General features: G+C 38.3%; 2 protein-coding genes across 3 annotated transcripts; one reads left to right on the top strand and one right to left on the bottom strand.

Moving 5' to 3' along the window:
* The first annotated feature begins 3,451 nt into the window (after positions 1-3,451).
* On the top strand, positions 3,452-9,641 carry LOC144710947 (CCR4-NOT transcription complex subunit). Its single transcript, XM_078584799.1, has 12 exons — positions 3,452-3,663; positions 4,757-4,867; positions 5,446-5,532; positions 5,906-5,959; positions 6,042-6,187; positions 6,264-6,402; positions 6,494-6,631; positions 7,623-7,694; positions 7,911-7,984; positions 8,098-8,239; positions 8,767-8,845; positions 9,316-9,641. The coding sequence occupies exons 1-12, from the start codon at positions 3,517-3,519 to the stop codon at positions 9,405-9,407; spliced, it is 1,281 nt and encodes a 426-aa protein (XP_078440925.1). The 5' UTR covers positions 3,452-3,516; the 3' UTR covers positions 9,408-9,641.
* Positions 9,642-10,559: 918 nt separating this feature from the next.
* On the bottom strand, positions 10,560-13,636 carry LOC144710948 (uncharacterized). 2 transcript variants are annotated; one of them, XM_078584800.1, is made up of 4 exons: positions 13,403-13,636; positions 11,187-11,398; positions 10,828-11,026; positions 10,560-10,740 (listed from the first exon to the last, which is right to left on the bottom strand). In XM_078584800.1, exons 1-4 carry the CDS (start codon positions 13,437-13,439, stop codon positions 10,616-10,618), a joined length of 573 nt encoding a protein of 190 aa, XP_078440926.1. In that variant the 5' UTR covers positions 13,440-13,636; the 3' UTR covers positions 10,560-10,615. The 2 variants fall into 2 exon arrangements, with proteins under 2 accessions (XP_078440926.1, XP_078440927.1); XM_078584801.1 differs by having other exon boundaries at positions 10,560-10,737; positions 13,403-13,635.
* Positions 13,637-15,272: the final 1,636 nt, after the last annotated feature.

Below are 15,272 nucleotides of genomic sequence, written 5' to 3'. Positions count from 1 at the left end.
GACTTGTCAACTACCGCCTTTGCCGGGGAGGCAATGCAAATTTGATTTACGATTGTTTTTAGGTTTGGAATTTCTGCCCTTTCTATTTTCTATATGCTTGACTGAAGTTTGAAGTGCATGGATATTTTTTCTTGATCGTGGAAAGGGAGACAAGCACGTGGTGAACTCTAAACTTTTCTCTTACGATATTTGTTGTAGTTATTTTTATTTTCTTCATGTTAGTCATTTTATGCAAGGTAGAAGATCGCGGAACCCATATTTAATAGCTCTAGAATCTATGGGAAAGACTAAGAATTTGGAAGAAACTTGTGCAGAATTTGAGGAGATGTTTGTGAAAGAAATTAAGGATATGGCTAACATTCCTAATGATGTGAATACAGTGATGAGATTGAGGGAATTTTATGAGGCATCTGAGAGTAACATTCATCCTAGGATCTGTGGAACCATAGATGTGAATGTGAATTTCAAAATAGACTCCCATCTTCATCAAATTTTGCCATCATTTTATGGAAAATTGTATGAAGATATGAGTATTTATATGAATTTGTGGAGAAATGTGATTCTTATAACACTGCAGGAGTGACTTCAGATGCTTTGAAAATGAGATGTTCCCTCATACTCCTAAGGATAAGGCAAAATATTGGTTTAGAACGGTGGGTAAAAATTTTCAGAATTGGAGTAAGATGGAGAGATATTTTTTGCAAAAAATATATTCAGTGGGAAGGACTAATGCCTATAGGAAAGCAATTAGAGATTTTACCCAGTGATCTGATTCTTTTAATGAAGCATGGGAAAGATTGAAAGACCTTACTAGAAAATGTCCTAATCATGGTCTTCCTGATTGGAAAATAGTTCAAAATTTTTATGATGCGTTGAATGACCATGAGAGAGGTAGAGTAGATAGTGCTAGTGGTGGTACTTTTATAGATAAAACAATTGATGAAGCTACTAGTATTATTGAGAAATTGGCAGATAGTTTTGCATATCATCAGGGCTTGAGTCACAGTGGGAGAATTTGAGGGAAAAAAAATAGAGGGCTTATTGATGTTAGTGCAATAGAACCTGATTTGTGGAAAGACAAGGTATAGAGGGACTTAGGCAAAGTGGGTAAGGCTGTGGAGGAGCTCGCCCAGAAAATAAAGAAGATGATGAATTCCTCTCCAAGATTTACTTTACTTTCTACTATCCCTAAACATCCTTCTCCTCTTTGCTCCATTTGTTAGAGTTTTGATCACACTAATGACATTTGTCCTACTCTTGAACATGATAATGCATATGAGGGATATAATCTTATGCAAGCAGCCTGGAATCAGAGGGGCAATTATGGAACTCAATGATGGAGCAGAGAGTGGAAGAAAAACTTCTAGCCACGTCCATATCATCAACAGAACAATCTAAATTATAAGAATTTTGCTTCTAACCCTTGTTCTAATTTTGTTTCAAATTCTCAAGATTCATCGCGTAACTCCATGATAGATATGTTGAAGCAGATGATGCAAAAACAATAAGAATTACTGGAGAATCAGAGAATAATGGATGCTAGAATGGAGACTTTAGAGAGAGAATGTTGGACAAGGAGGGAAAAATTCTCAAGGGAACTTCAGAGGTGACAAGAACAAAGGTAAAATGGATGACTTTGGCACCACTAGCCAAAACTCAGGACAACTTACAACCCAACCCAGTCTTAATATTAGAAACATTTCCTGCATTGCTCATGATTTTGATGATTCAGTACATGCTCCATCTAGTGAAAATTTTGAATTCACGAATCCTATCATTAACATGTACATCTAAGTGGAATTTCTAGATTAAGGAATGGGAAGGAATTATCTGATCCACATGAGAAAACCTTGCGAGGAACATGATGTAGAGGAAGAAGATAGATGTGCTGATGATGTGAGAGAAGATCACGAGGAACCCCAAAGAAAATGACAACACTAGAATCTAATGCAAAAGATTATGTACCACCCATTCCATTTCCCCAAGGTTTAAAACCTTCCAAAGTTCCCCCTAGTGATACTCGCTTAAATTTTTTGAGGAAACCATTATCAATATTCCTTTGGTAGATGCAATTCAGAATATTCTTTCATACTAAAAAATTTGCAAATATCTTTGCTCTCCATCAAGGAAGTAAAAGAGGATTCAATTATCTCGTAAAGCAACAGGAAACTAAAGTCCTTATCGGATGCCTCTCATTGCATGATAAACCTAGAATAAAATTAATCTATTTCACAACTGTCCCTCTACCTTTTCAGCATTTCCATCCAATCCCTTAGACATGCATGTATGTATGTATGACTAATCTGGAAGGCGTGTCTAGTCCTTTTCCGTCCACCTCAAACTGTTATCCATTGACCATCCCCCAACATTATTCTATCCTGGCACATGCTTTGGGTAGTGTTTTACAACAAAATAGAGTCGGTCATCCACGAGAGACAAAGACACGGATCAGGGCGATAAAATCATCATCGTAGCCACACGAACGACAAGGACAATGATGAGTCCACCGTCGTACTCGTCATCTTTCGGGCGATGATAGAGAAAGTGACCAAACTTCTGTACCAGTCTAGTCTGATGCCATAATCTGATCCCAAGAGACCGGCTAGTCCACACTGAATTGGCGAAGCAACGGTCCTGGTTCGGTACGGTCTGATCGAGGTCCCTGGTCCAAAATGGCAAACCCTAGATGTAGGTACAAACTCTATCGTCATCTGAAAGACGACAATGTAGAAAGTGACGAAACTTCAGTTCCCGTCTGGTTTGATGCTCAGATCTGATCCGGAGCGACCGGCTGGTCCACCCTGAATTGGCGAACCAACGGTCCGAACACTAGGAACGGCCTGATTGGTCTCTGGTCCAAAATGGCAAACCCTAGATGTAGGTACAAACTCTATCGTCATCCGAAAGACGGCAATAGAGAAAGTGACCAAACTTTGGTTCCCGTCTAGTTTGATGCTCAGATCTGATCTGGAGCGACCGGCTGGTCTGCCCTGAATTGGCGAACCGACGGTCCCAACACTAGGAACGGCCTGATTGGTCCCCGGTCCAAAATGGCAAACCCTAGATGTAGGTACAAACTCTATCGTCATTCGAAAAACAACAATAGAGAAAGTGACCAAACTTTGGTTCCTGTCTGGTTTGATGTTCAGATCTGATCCAGAGCTGGTCCACATTGAATTGGCAAACTGACGATCTTGGCTCGATACGGTCTGATCTGATCGGGTCCCCAGTTCAAAATGGCAAACCCTAGATGTAGGTACAAACTCATCATGATCATCATCATCATCATCATCATCTGGATGAAAACTAATGAATTTTAAATACTAGTGTGGGTCAGATACCATGGTGGAGAGCCACTCAGAGCGTGCCACGTGTCCCTTAAACCAACATCTGGACCATCGGATCTTAATCCGCGGAAATTTCCCTCCTATAAATGTAAAAACCTGCGAGAAGAAGTTTAGAAAAGTGAGAGAAATCTGAGATTTTGGTTGACGATCGTTTCAGATCGCGTCGAAAATGCTCGGATCGCAGGAGGGGAAGATGCTACTCGCCTTGTTGAAGGCCGATCAACGCCCTCTTTGCGATTTGACGGACGATTTCATCGCTCAGTTTCCTCGCGATGTCCGATTCAGGGCTTGCTGCTCCCTCACCATCCTTCTCGAGGTACTCTTCTATGTTTTCTTTTCCCTTCCCGGATTGTGAATTTTTTTCAAATTTTTTTTCGAGGTTTTATTTGACGCTGTTGCATTACGTGCTGTTTTCTCGTTATCTCGGTTCCTAGTGATTTGGGTCGGTCGAATCTCACCATGAAGTGATGATCTTTTCAGTATTTCGATTGAATTCTAGTGACTTTTCGAAGGATAACCCGTGAGTCGGTAAGGATCGGTCACTCAGTAAGCTGTTTACTTGTCTAAGTGGTATAAATCTGATTCTCGATTATCAATTGGGTGGTTTATCGTAAGAAAATGTAGCTGTCCAGTGATTCTTTTGTAGAACCCATTTTCCGCAGAGTCCTGATGGTGGCGAGAAGGTTGGGTTTTTTGACTCCATGAATGAATAATTTTAATCATAACATCGCCCTAATTTCGTAAATCAGACGATTCACGGTCATATATGAGAAGAGTCAAGGGTGGGCTGTATCAATCATCATGAATATTTTTGAAAAAATGTTGTCAACTTTTTTGGAAATACTGCAAAACGGTAACTTTGACAAATCTTAGAAAGATCGATAGTACTTTGGATCGAAGGAACAAATTCTGACAAGACCAAGCTTTTTAGAACCTTTCTTGATTTTTTTTTTTACCTTTTCATTCCAGTACGTTTGGAATTTACACCGTTTTAATCGTAGATATGAATTATTTGACTGGCAAAACTCAATTCTTCTGGAATAATTTAAACAGGGCAGTCACGCTTAACATATAGGAAATATGAATCCATTTTCCAGGGGACAAGTTCTCCATCTTTAAGATTCCTGAACTTCTAATTTTTTATTTGTTTGTTCATCGCTGATTTAGTTTTCTAGTAATTCATCTTCAAGAATTTTGCTCGATATTTTCTCATGATCCTTATGTTTTCCCCCTAACCTAGCTGCTGTTGTCGTACAGTGCTTTCAACGGTAGTTGTGCTTTTTTATTGTCGTTACAATTTTCAGTTATCCATGTTCCTCGTGAAAAATTGATTTTATTTTGCTCGAAATCACAGTATCGACCTCATATAAGTAGTTTCTTATGTTGGTTTATTCGAAAATTTTGGTCAGGATAAAAGTGTGCTCCAGCTCAGTGAGCGGTTGATTGCATTCGCCATTTTAAATCAGGCCTATGCATCTCAACAACCATCTTCAAGGCCATTCTCTTCCTTTTTGATTGAGGTAAGAACGTATTATTTTTGGGCAAATTCATGCTTGCGTTCCTCTTGATGCATATCAGATTTCTGCCCGCTTGGTGTGAAACAGATTTGAGGAAAGTATTATTTTTTAAATGCATATCGTTCTAATAACCAATAGTAGCCATTTTTTCTATTACGAAAAACCATGGGACACCATTTCTGGTTTGCTTTGTATACTCATTTTTTGTGTAATTTTGAATCAGTTCTCTTTAAACTTCATTTTCTCCGAACAAAATTTCAATACTACTCTCAGAGCTTGCCATCATCTGTGTTAGTAAGAGTTATTTAAGTTTCCTTAGGACTATGAAAGTTTTGACTGACACCAAAAGGCAAAATTTTCATAAATGAAATACGAGCTATTGACTCAGTTCAATTATGCACTTCGGTTGACTTAACATCGCTACTTGCCGCTGTTGGGAGCTGAAACTGATATTAGCTTGTTATTTATAAAGTAAATTCCTTAAATGAAGTGGCAGATAAAATAAATGAAAATTTCAAAAAAAAATTTCCTTAAGTGAAGTGGCACATATTATATTCGTCTGTCTTTTATGTCATTGATAGGCGGCATGCGAAGAATCAGCTGATAAAGCTGAACGTGCCTTTATCCTTCAAATGTTGGGGGCTATTGGAGGAAGCGACAATAAAGAGGTTATTTTTTTTCTTATTATTCTTCCTTTTTTCCATGTACTGAAAAGGTGCATTTTCTGGCTTTAACTGTAAACTGATGCCTCTAAGAAAATTAAAGATCATCGCTCATTTTAATAGACCCTTCTTCGGCAGGGGCTTTAGTTCCTTGTTATGGTATTTAGTTCCTTGTTACCATTATCGTAAGCAGATTTCAGAGCGTCTCTGCCCATTTTCTCCACTTCAATTTCTCTTTCATCCCTTAGGCTTTCGATCTTCCTTCCTTTTTTCCTCAACAAATTATTTGTGTTGACCTTTTAAAATATTTGTTGAAAGTTTTTGAAAGACTTGTAATACTATATGCGCTTCTAAAACTCTTTGGCTTCTAATTGTGCAGGTTATCAAACAATCCCCGGCGGAGTACATCAAAGGATTTGATCCATCATCACAAGTGAGTCCATGCAGAAAACTAGGCGCATAACTTTAATTCCTAATATCTTTTCTTTAATTTTATTCTTATTGGGATTACTCAGGTATTACCATCACGTGAGCAACTCCACCAGCAATTCTTAGAAGGCAAACAGCCAGAACCATACGCCAGTGTCTTCACAAATGCCTCTGTTACAAACGTCATACCGGACCCAGACGTGCCCTTGGGATGGGACGCGAATTCTGCAGAGTATGCGGCGCTTTAATCTTTGTTTAATTTTTTTTTATATTAAAAACCCTGTTTCTAATCGGCAGCTAACTTCCAGGTTCGAGGTCCCGTCTAGAATTGGATCCGGAAACAGAGACGATACTTTGGCTGGACTTCTGGAGAACCTTTCGTTAAAGGGTTTAGAGCCTCAGTGGGTGAGGCCACTTCCTCCCAGACTTCCTATTCTCGAAGGAGAGGTAGGTGTCTCCAAATTATCAAGAGTTTAAAATTTTCTATTTCGGGATATTGAAATTTATTGTTTATATGTTTTGAATTTTCTCGCCCCAGATGGCGTGGCTGATTCCGGACAATTGTCCTGATCTATTGTGGGATTATGGCATGTGCTTGGATACGAGCCGAGGCGCAGCAGTCAAAGACTTGATTGCCAAGGCCTTGAAGGGCCCCCTCGCCCCGTCCCAACAAGAGGTCCTTTTCCTTTAGGATTGTCTGGCTTCTTCAGTACTATTTTTCCTTCTGGATTCTGTTTTGATTCTGAGAGAGAGAGAGATACTACTGTATAAGAGACTTCCTCAACCATTTGTGTTCCCACCAAAGGTTATGAAGATAGAGCACTGAATGCAAAAGATCAAAGGTGGATAGTACACACTGTGGAACAGGACCCGAAATTTTCAGATTCTGAGAGATAGATTGCCGAACTTGGTCCTGTCAAGGGTTTTGGCCGACGATGATGAATAGAACATCTTTACTGTCATCCTCATTTGGTTATGAAAAACAACAAGATGATTGTGCGATAATGAGACAATGATGAGACAATTACTTATTAGTCATCAGATGATTCGACCATATTAGTTTTTTTTTTTTGAATTAGACCATATAAGTTTATGATGGCGAGTTGTCCACTTGTCATCAACCTGGACATCAAACCCTAGTCTTATCCAATCCTGTTCTTATGCAGGAACATTCCCGTGGAACTTGCTTACTATCCTCCATTTTATCTTCTGAATTCCATTCTTCCTCTTCGTATTCCCTTATCAGGACCACTAGTAGAAGAAATCCCTTGAACGTTTGTCTTTCTCTCTCAGAATCATATCACAATGCGACGTGTGACGACAATGATCACAATTTATCATTGTAATTGTCCGACTCATCTTCTTGAACGTTGAACCCTAGCCCTTTCTCTTCTTGTACCGGATATTATGTGGCACTTGCTTCTTATCCTCCTTTTTATCTTCTGAGTTCCTGTATATTAGTTTCATATCCCTCTGGCAGGCCTGCTAGTGGTTGAATAAATCTCTTTAACAATAGACTTTCTCTTGCGCAATCTCAACAGATTCCCTGTTAAAAAATTATTTATTTAAAACGTTTATTTTTTCCTAACGAATCCAGGTTTGGAACAGCATTTTAGGGTTGTCGAAGTCAATAGAGGTCACACATGATATGTTTTCACTTGTTGCAGCAAGTCATGGTGGAACTCAACAATGACCCAAAGCTCGTCTACCACTGTGGTTTGACACCTCGAAAGCTTCCAGTAGGTTAATTATGCTTATGAATCTTGGTAAATATTTCTACGTTGAGGAACATGATAAATTCATCTTTGTCATCATCATCACCAAATCTGGACATCATCATCCATGTTCAGCCTCGGATGGGTGACGACGATGACTAGGACTCATCAACTACTGCTCATCATTGTCATTATCATCTGTTGATGCTGAACCCTAACTTTGAGGTTTTTTGTTTCCAGGAACTTGTGGAACATAATCCCCTCATTGCAGTGGAAGTGCTGAAAAGGCTGATGAGTTCTGCAGAGATTGAAGAGTGAGCTAATCTCTCTCTCTCTCTCTCTCGTCCACCTATCTATGATTTCTTTTGAGATGACATTATTCAACTTGCTTACATGGCATACTTTTTGCACTTCGATTCTCTCGCAGATACTTCCGTGTCCTGGTTAACATGGACATGAGCTTGCACTCCATGGAAGTTGTCAACCGGCTGACGACGGCCGTCAACTTGCCCACTGAATTTGTACATATGTACATCACTAATTGCATAACATCATGCGAGAATATCAAGGTACTTTACAGATCTCTCTCTCTCTCTCATACACAATGTAGAGATTCAAGGGTTCTGCCAATGGATAGATTTCCACTAATAAATTTAAATTCGATTTCTTAATCTCTGCATCTTCAATTATTTGGAATCTTTTAAATACTTCCATTAAGCCCTGATTAATAAAGCTGCGAAATCACTCTTTCTCTTCCATTCTCCTGTCTCTATCACTCACTGCTTTACCTGCTGCTTCGGTTGGCGATTCCTTTGGTTGATATTTAGTATTCTTCAAGATCCCTCCTAATTTGTTTCATTTTTCTTCCACTAATCTTCATCTAAAGTGTTTTTTTCAGAAAAAAAGAATTCTTCTTCTAATGTGTTTATATAGTCCGTTGGTTTTTTTGCCTTATAATTGTGATCAGATGAAAATTTCTCTAACAAGATGGCTAGTGAGGTGATGTTTACATTGTTGTCGGATATAAATTACTCAGTGTTTTAAACATTTAGATCTAGTTTCCTGATGATCCCTTTTTCTCTCTTCGTTTTCTCAGGACAAATACATGCAAAACAGGCTAGTGAGATTAGTTTGCGTCTTTCTTCAGAGCCTCATCCGTAACAAAATTATTGACGGTAAACTATTTTGCTCCCTCGATTTTTATGCAAAATAACATAAATAATTCTCGACCAACTAAATACGATTATATCAGTAATCATTCGATTAACCCATAAAAATACACGATTATATCAGTAATCATTCGATTAACCCATACAAATTAGCACAAGTTCTACTATATCATTTTTGTGGAGTATTGTAATATCTGAACTAGGGTTTGTCATTTTGTTGATGTGAACGAAATTTCATGATGCTAACTTTCCGTCGGTGTGGTTGACGCCTCTCCTAGATAGATAGAACTTTCCTTTGCCTACTTACCTGGCATTCCTTCGGAACCTTTAAACATAAATGATAGTTGATGAGGATGGCAACCCGGTCAGCCTAAATATTCCTCAATGGCAACGTCGCAGTCTTTCATGTCATACCCTAATTTGAGCAATAATAAAGTTCAAGAACCTAATTGTTTTCAATGTTTTTTGTGTTGCAGTTAAAGATCTGTTTATCGAGGTGCAGGCATTTTGCATCGAGTTCTCCAGGATCCGTGAAGCCGCCACCCTTTTTAGGCTCCTTAAGAACTAGAACTAGAACTAGAATTAGAACTAGAACTAGAACAAGAACTAGAATTAGAATTAGAACTAGGACTAGAGATTTCCCCTGGCACTCGTCATGTACATCTTCTACATGTTCATTCACTAGGTGGTCATTTCAGATGAATAAGCACATCACCAGTTGATCACTTTGATCCAGTCAAACCAACAGATCCCCTCGTGTTATTTTGTTATTGCAACGGCCGCATGTATACCTTTCGTCTCCTGATGCTGCTGACGCAACAGTCTCCAAAAGAAGAAAATGAATTGCTTCCAAATTTAATTTTTCTTCGAAAGGAAGAAGGAAGACCACCCGAGATCGGTGATCAACCTGATGCTATAGAAATATAAACATGATTCATGCAGACCCAACTGGGCGCCCCCGACGAGCACGAGGCAAAACCCGTCTCTTCCGCAGAAGCCATCCTCCCACTGAAGACGATCTCGTTACGATTCAGCCAGATGGCCCATAATATTGCAATGAGCATTCCCCACTCTGCCTCCCTCCCAAATAATTCTCCCTTGACGGAGCCGAGAAGGCCTTGTCTGAAGTAACATGCACCCATGGAATCTTCTGGCTGGTCTGTTTCCAGATTTAATTATAAATTTCTTACTAAAATGGCTGTTCAAAAAATTTTGTTTCACTTTTTTGATCCATTGGTCTTCATGGAAGTAGGAATCTACATGATCCCAGGTAGGAATGATGGGATGGGCTTTGCCGGAGCCGAGATAGACGAAATCATCCCAATATACTTCCCTATGGATGGCCCTACTTATTTTAAGGGAAAATTACTAAAATACCCCTAATAAGTAAGTAGATGGAATTGCCCCTCTGGGCCAAATGACTAAACTGCCCCAAGATAAGATCACTAAGAATAGTAAGCCTGTTGGTGTTTGGCTGATCGAGGCAGAGCGAAAGAGGCAGGGAGACAGGAGGAGCCCAATGTCCTGGGAGCAGGGGAATAAAACTGTAAAATTTCAGTAGAAAGGCTCAATAGCATTCACATTCTATGTGCCCTAAATAGGTAGATACACTATTAAATTTCTATATAAAACCCTCTGATAAATTAAGGAGTGACATTATAACCCTCTAACAGGCTATGATGCAGCTGCTCATGTGGCAAAGTGGGAAACAAGCAGTATCAGCAGTTATAAAACCTATGTTAGGCTCCTTAAAATAGCAAAATCAACACTTTACAGTTATCGAGAGTATCTGGGATAAACTGGGTGCTGAAAATAAGATGAATTAGAATTAATCCAAGAAAGATCAACCGCTTGCCGCCCAGAATCCAAACGGTTGTTTAGCATCAATGGCCTGGTCACTGCTGTGAATTTTGAAATTCATTGGTTGGTCAACTAAGTAAAAAGATAAAATAAATTATTTTACACAGAGAAATAAGGCAATTGGTCACCTTGAGGACAACTCAGAGGCGTACGGTCAACGTTGCCCGGTGGATATTGTTGAATTAAAGGGGGCTGCCTGGAGCCATTGACCCTGGATTCGCTGTACGCCGTTGAACCCTTAAATTGGTTCCTCTCCTGAGAGCTAAAACCCGACGGCACCGTCTTTGGCGTTGCCGGCGAGGCATTTTGCTTGTCCTGTCCCGACATCTGCAGAGACGAAAAAATCATAATTTTCATAAAAAAACTACATGTCAGCAAGAGAATACCCAAAAACTGAGTTATCATTTACGTTTGAAATTTTTCAGTTCAAGATAAAAATGAAAGGATATAGCAAATTAATAAAGGAAAAATGTAGGTACAGACGCACCGAGAATCTCAGGGTCTTATTGTGCAGGGAGACGAGGCCAGAGAAGAGTCGGACTGCGTATTTGGCTATCTCTTCTGTCTCATATTCTGCAAAGGCGTATCCCTTGTGACGGTTGGTGATCTTGTCCATGGGTATGTGCAGGTCAATGACGCGACCAACTTGGATGAGTAACTCGTATAAAGTCCGTTCCGTCACCTTCTCGTCCAAATTTCCTGAAATGGGATGAACGGAATTGGATTAAAGTCACATGGCAGAGATGAATTAGAAATTATCATGTGACTCTGGGAGGAAGATTATGTGTTGAGATATCTATCTCCTATTGACATTGGTATCGGCATCTGATACCACAATCTACATTATCTGGTACTCAAAAACAGGGAACTTCATACATACAGGTATGATATATCAACTCTGTCTGCGATGACGGTATCAAAACCAGATGCCGGAACCAATCAATGTGCAGTAACGGATATTGTGCCGAAAACTGATTGTTATCGATAATTGGACCGATGTTCCTTAGTTGTGATGAGCATCCCTGCGGGCCCGGGTTGGGGTCGGTTGGTCGGGTCAGGTTGGCCAGTCAACCCAACCAAAGTAAACCCGGTCCAAAGTCAACCTGACCCATGACCAGACATTTTTGTCTTGTTGGCTTAGCTGACGTTGGTGGAGTAGGTCTTTCATATTAAAAAATGATAATTACTAAAAACCTCAATTACGATATCTCCTCACTCCCACTTCACACCTCAGAGTGCGCTACTCTTATAGAGATAAAAGCACTTTCACATCTTCTTAACCCAAAAGAGCAAAGTGAAGCTCAATTCAACTGTTGGTTGGGTCCAACTACACATTATCCCAGGCCAATCCGACTCCCAAACTGCTCTCTTGGTTGTGGGTTGGCCCAGAAATAAAATTAAGGGAACAAAAGAGAAAAAGAAAAAGATGTGGTTCATGAATTTTATTGATAATGATATATATTATTAAGATAATAAATATAGTTTAATAAATCTGCAACATGTTTAGATATTCTATCATTGGTCAAATGGGTTAAATGAAAAGACTGAAAATATGAGTAAACGGCTTACAAGGCCAATCGGGTCAGGTAACCTGACCCGGCCCTTGATACAGACAACCCTACCCATTTGGCCTTGGATTTTGTTCAGGAAGGCTCAACCGTTGGTTTGGGCGATCTGACCAGACCCCAGATTGGGCGGAGTCCCGATAAAGCCCCTTGGTTGGCTGGGTTGATAGACTTACCAGTCGTTTCAGCCCAACCCGACCAGACCGATGAACAAGGACTTCGATTATGGGGGGAGAAAATGATGAAATGAATCGCAATTGAAAGAGCCGGGCCTAAATGCATTTTGATGGAGTTTATGTAACGAGGAGACAAAGAATTTGGCGTTGAAATTAACTGCCAAATAGATGAACTCTAAGAGCGAAAACATGCAGTATAGATGCATCAAGATTGAGCTGATGGGCCAAGGGGAGGAGGTAAAGATTAAGGTTGGAAATGACAGACCAACGAAGTTAATTTTGAGGGAAAATTATGCCAAGAATCCAATAAGATTCAGACCAGAATATGTTTAAATCTATCACATTCGGCTACCGAACTATAGAATATTTTCTTTCAAAAAAAACTGAAGAATATGGTTTGGAATAAGAAATCAAGAATTGGAATGAATCGTAGGAATAAAATGAACTCGATTAAGATAAATCACACGTTAAATATGCATTTAAATCAAGCTAACGCAGCAATGCGATGAGTATATGCGTTGCAACCAACCACCAAGCACCTGAGCTCTGAGGGGAAAAGGATGATCCAAATAGAATACAATTCAGCATGAATATGAGTTAAATCTAGAAGATGTAGCTTCGAGAGGAAGATCAATGGTTGGAATTAACCAGTATGCATTTGAATCCATGCTTAATTTTAAATAAGATGGCAGTCGCACATCAAATACGCATTAAAACAAGGCGGAAATAGCCATGAGATAACATTCAACCCGGGAATCATATCCAAATCCCGCGATAATGAACAAAACTTTGCACTGGAATCGACATAAAATTTCGAAAAGTTCTCTCGCGTACATACAGATTTGATTAACCAAGAACAAGCATGGATGAGAACACGAACCCCAAATACCGCTCAGTTCAATCAACAACCTTCAAATAAAAGAAAACGAAATTCACCGATAGAGCAAAATTTAAAATCTCACCGATGAACACTGTGCGGCTAGGATCACGCGCCATCATAAATCTCCACCAGCGCTCTCCGTGGTTCAAGATCCAAGTCCCTTATCAGAAACCCTTACCGGAAACACCCTACCCAATTCAAAAAATCTGCAGCGCTGCTCAACAGATCAGTGAAACACTATAAAAAAGCCCCCAAATTGGAATTTTGTTCGGTGGGTGTCAGCCATTTATGTCGATCAATCATCGGCCCCATCCTTCGATCTTCTCTATCTTATGGTATCATCAGGGAAAACAAAATTACTAAATTATAGAATAAAAATTTATAGAATAAAAAATCATACTTCTTTCTGTATCTTCTCTTTTCTGGAAAAAATCGGTGCTGCTAAGTGCAGAATTTAACAAACATATTTATTTACTTGTAGAACAGTCAACTACTTTGCTCATTACAATTTTGCACTAGATTAACATTAAACCAAGTTTTTTTATTAGGAAGTGCAATATATTTATAACAGAAGCTGTAAAGATTAACCTTATGGTTAATGCGGGAGATGTGTAAGAAAAACAACAAAACATGAGAAAAGGAAACAAAATTTTAGTGAAAGAATGGGTATATAATTGTAAAGAATAAATGTCCAGACTTTCTTTGCTTGCGTTTTACCAGTTAGATAAGAAAATTGATATTTTTTCTTTTACAGAATAATGTTGCATAGAATAGTGGCACATTGAAATTACTTAGTAGTATTTCATTATTATATCTACCTTAATAATTTTCTATACTTCTTCCACAACCTACATTAACACCACCTATAACTCTAATACAATTAATTCTTTACAAATCTCTCACTTCTTTATTATCTCTACTGTATACAAAAATATATGAATACTATAAAGAAGTATTATATATCAAAGGTGTACAATCCCATCTTGACCACTGTTCATTATTATTGAATATTATCTTAAATTCTCTAATCCACTAGATACTACTCCCTAACTAGTAATTACTTATCTTCTACTTTATTCACTATCTTTATTCCTATTATTACTCCATAACTCAAACTCAATTATTAAATGACATGTAAACGCCATTCCTTATGGATATGACCTTGCTCCTACAATACATCTGAGTGAGTTTCTATTTTTTAAAAAAATAATTTGGTTTCAGGCAAATTAAAATTACAAGGACAATAAATTAAGTAAGCAGTTTGCCTCCATCAAATTTTTGCCAAAGGAAGAGTTTTACATAAAAATAGAAATATATGCAAATGTATTTGTATCTCTCTCTATATATATATATCTCCATGTCAATTATGAAATAATAAATTCATTCACATTTACTTTTTATTTATAATTTATCATTTTGATATGAATCAATTCCACTTATCTTTCATTAGACAACAAATAATTTTCAAAGTGGTATGGAGAATTGATTGAATGAATAATGTGGTAGCCAATAAATAACAAAAAGAGGATTATGTCAAGAGAAAATACCTTATGCCAAAGGAATGAGGTACATAGAAATAGAATACTTCATATCATTATCTCAAGTTTCCCGTCTTTATCGCAACAATAAAAAAATAATACCGCATATTGTCTACTCCAATTTTATCATTCAAATACTGAGGTGGCCATGTTGTTTCCTTAGACCCACAAACAAACTGTGTATAGTTAAAACTAGAAACCTTGACCAATGTCAATATGAATTGATCATTGGTTTGACTAATTTTAACCTTCTAAATGAAATTATTAAGATAAAAATTGGTTAATATATAAAATACATATCCTAGATTAAAACAAAATAAAAGCATCTTAATTGAATAAACAAAAAATATTTAGTTGATAATAGTAGAAAAATGTCCGAAGTTTGCCTTATGTATCTAGGGATATCTAAAGGTT

This window comes from Wolffia australiana, chromosome 13 (genome assembly GCF_029677425.1).
Source record: "Wolffia australiana isolate 7733 chromosome 13, ASM2967742v1".
Classification (NCBI taxonomy): domain Eukaryota; kingdom Viridiplantae; phylum Streptophyta; class Magnoliopsida; order Alismatales; family Araceae; genus Wolffia; species Wolffia australiana.
Note: the sequence above shows the minus strand (reverse complement) of the source record. Positions and strands in the feature narration are given on the sequence as shown.

Excerpts from the sequence above, each read along its gene's own strand:
- LOC144710947 (XM_078584799.1), top strand. The coding sequence starts at position 3,517 with ATGCTCGGATCGCAGGAGGGGAAGATGCTACTCGCCTTGTTGAAGGCC. Across the intron at positions 7,695-7,910 it reads TGACACCTCGAAAGCTTCCA|GAACTTGTGGAACATAATCC; the intron begins GTAGGTTAATTA and ends TTTTGTTTCCAG. Across the intron at positions 8,846-9,315 it reads CCGTAACAAAATTATTGACG|TTAAAGATCTGTTTATCGAG; the intron begins GTAAACTATTTT and ends TTTGTGTTGCAG.
- LOC144710948 (XM_078584800.1), bottom strand. The coding sequence starts at position 13,439 with ATGATGGCGCGTGATCCTAGCCGCACAGTGTTCATCG. Across the intron at positions 11,399-13,402 it reads TAGCCGCACAGTGTTCATCG|GAAATTTGGACGAGAAGGTG; the intron begins GTGAGATTTTAA and ends ATCCCATTTCAG. Across the intron at positions 11,027-11,186 it reads ATAAGACCCTGAGATTCTCG|ATGTCGGGACAGGACAAGCA; the intron begins GTGCGTCTGTAC and ends TCGTCTCTGCAG.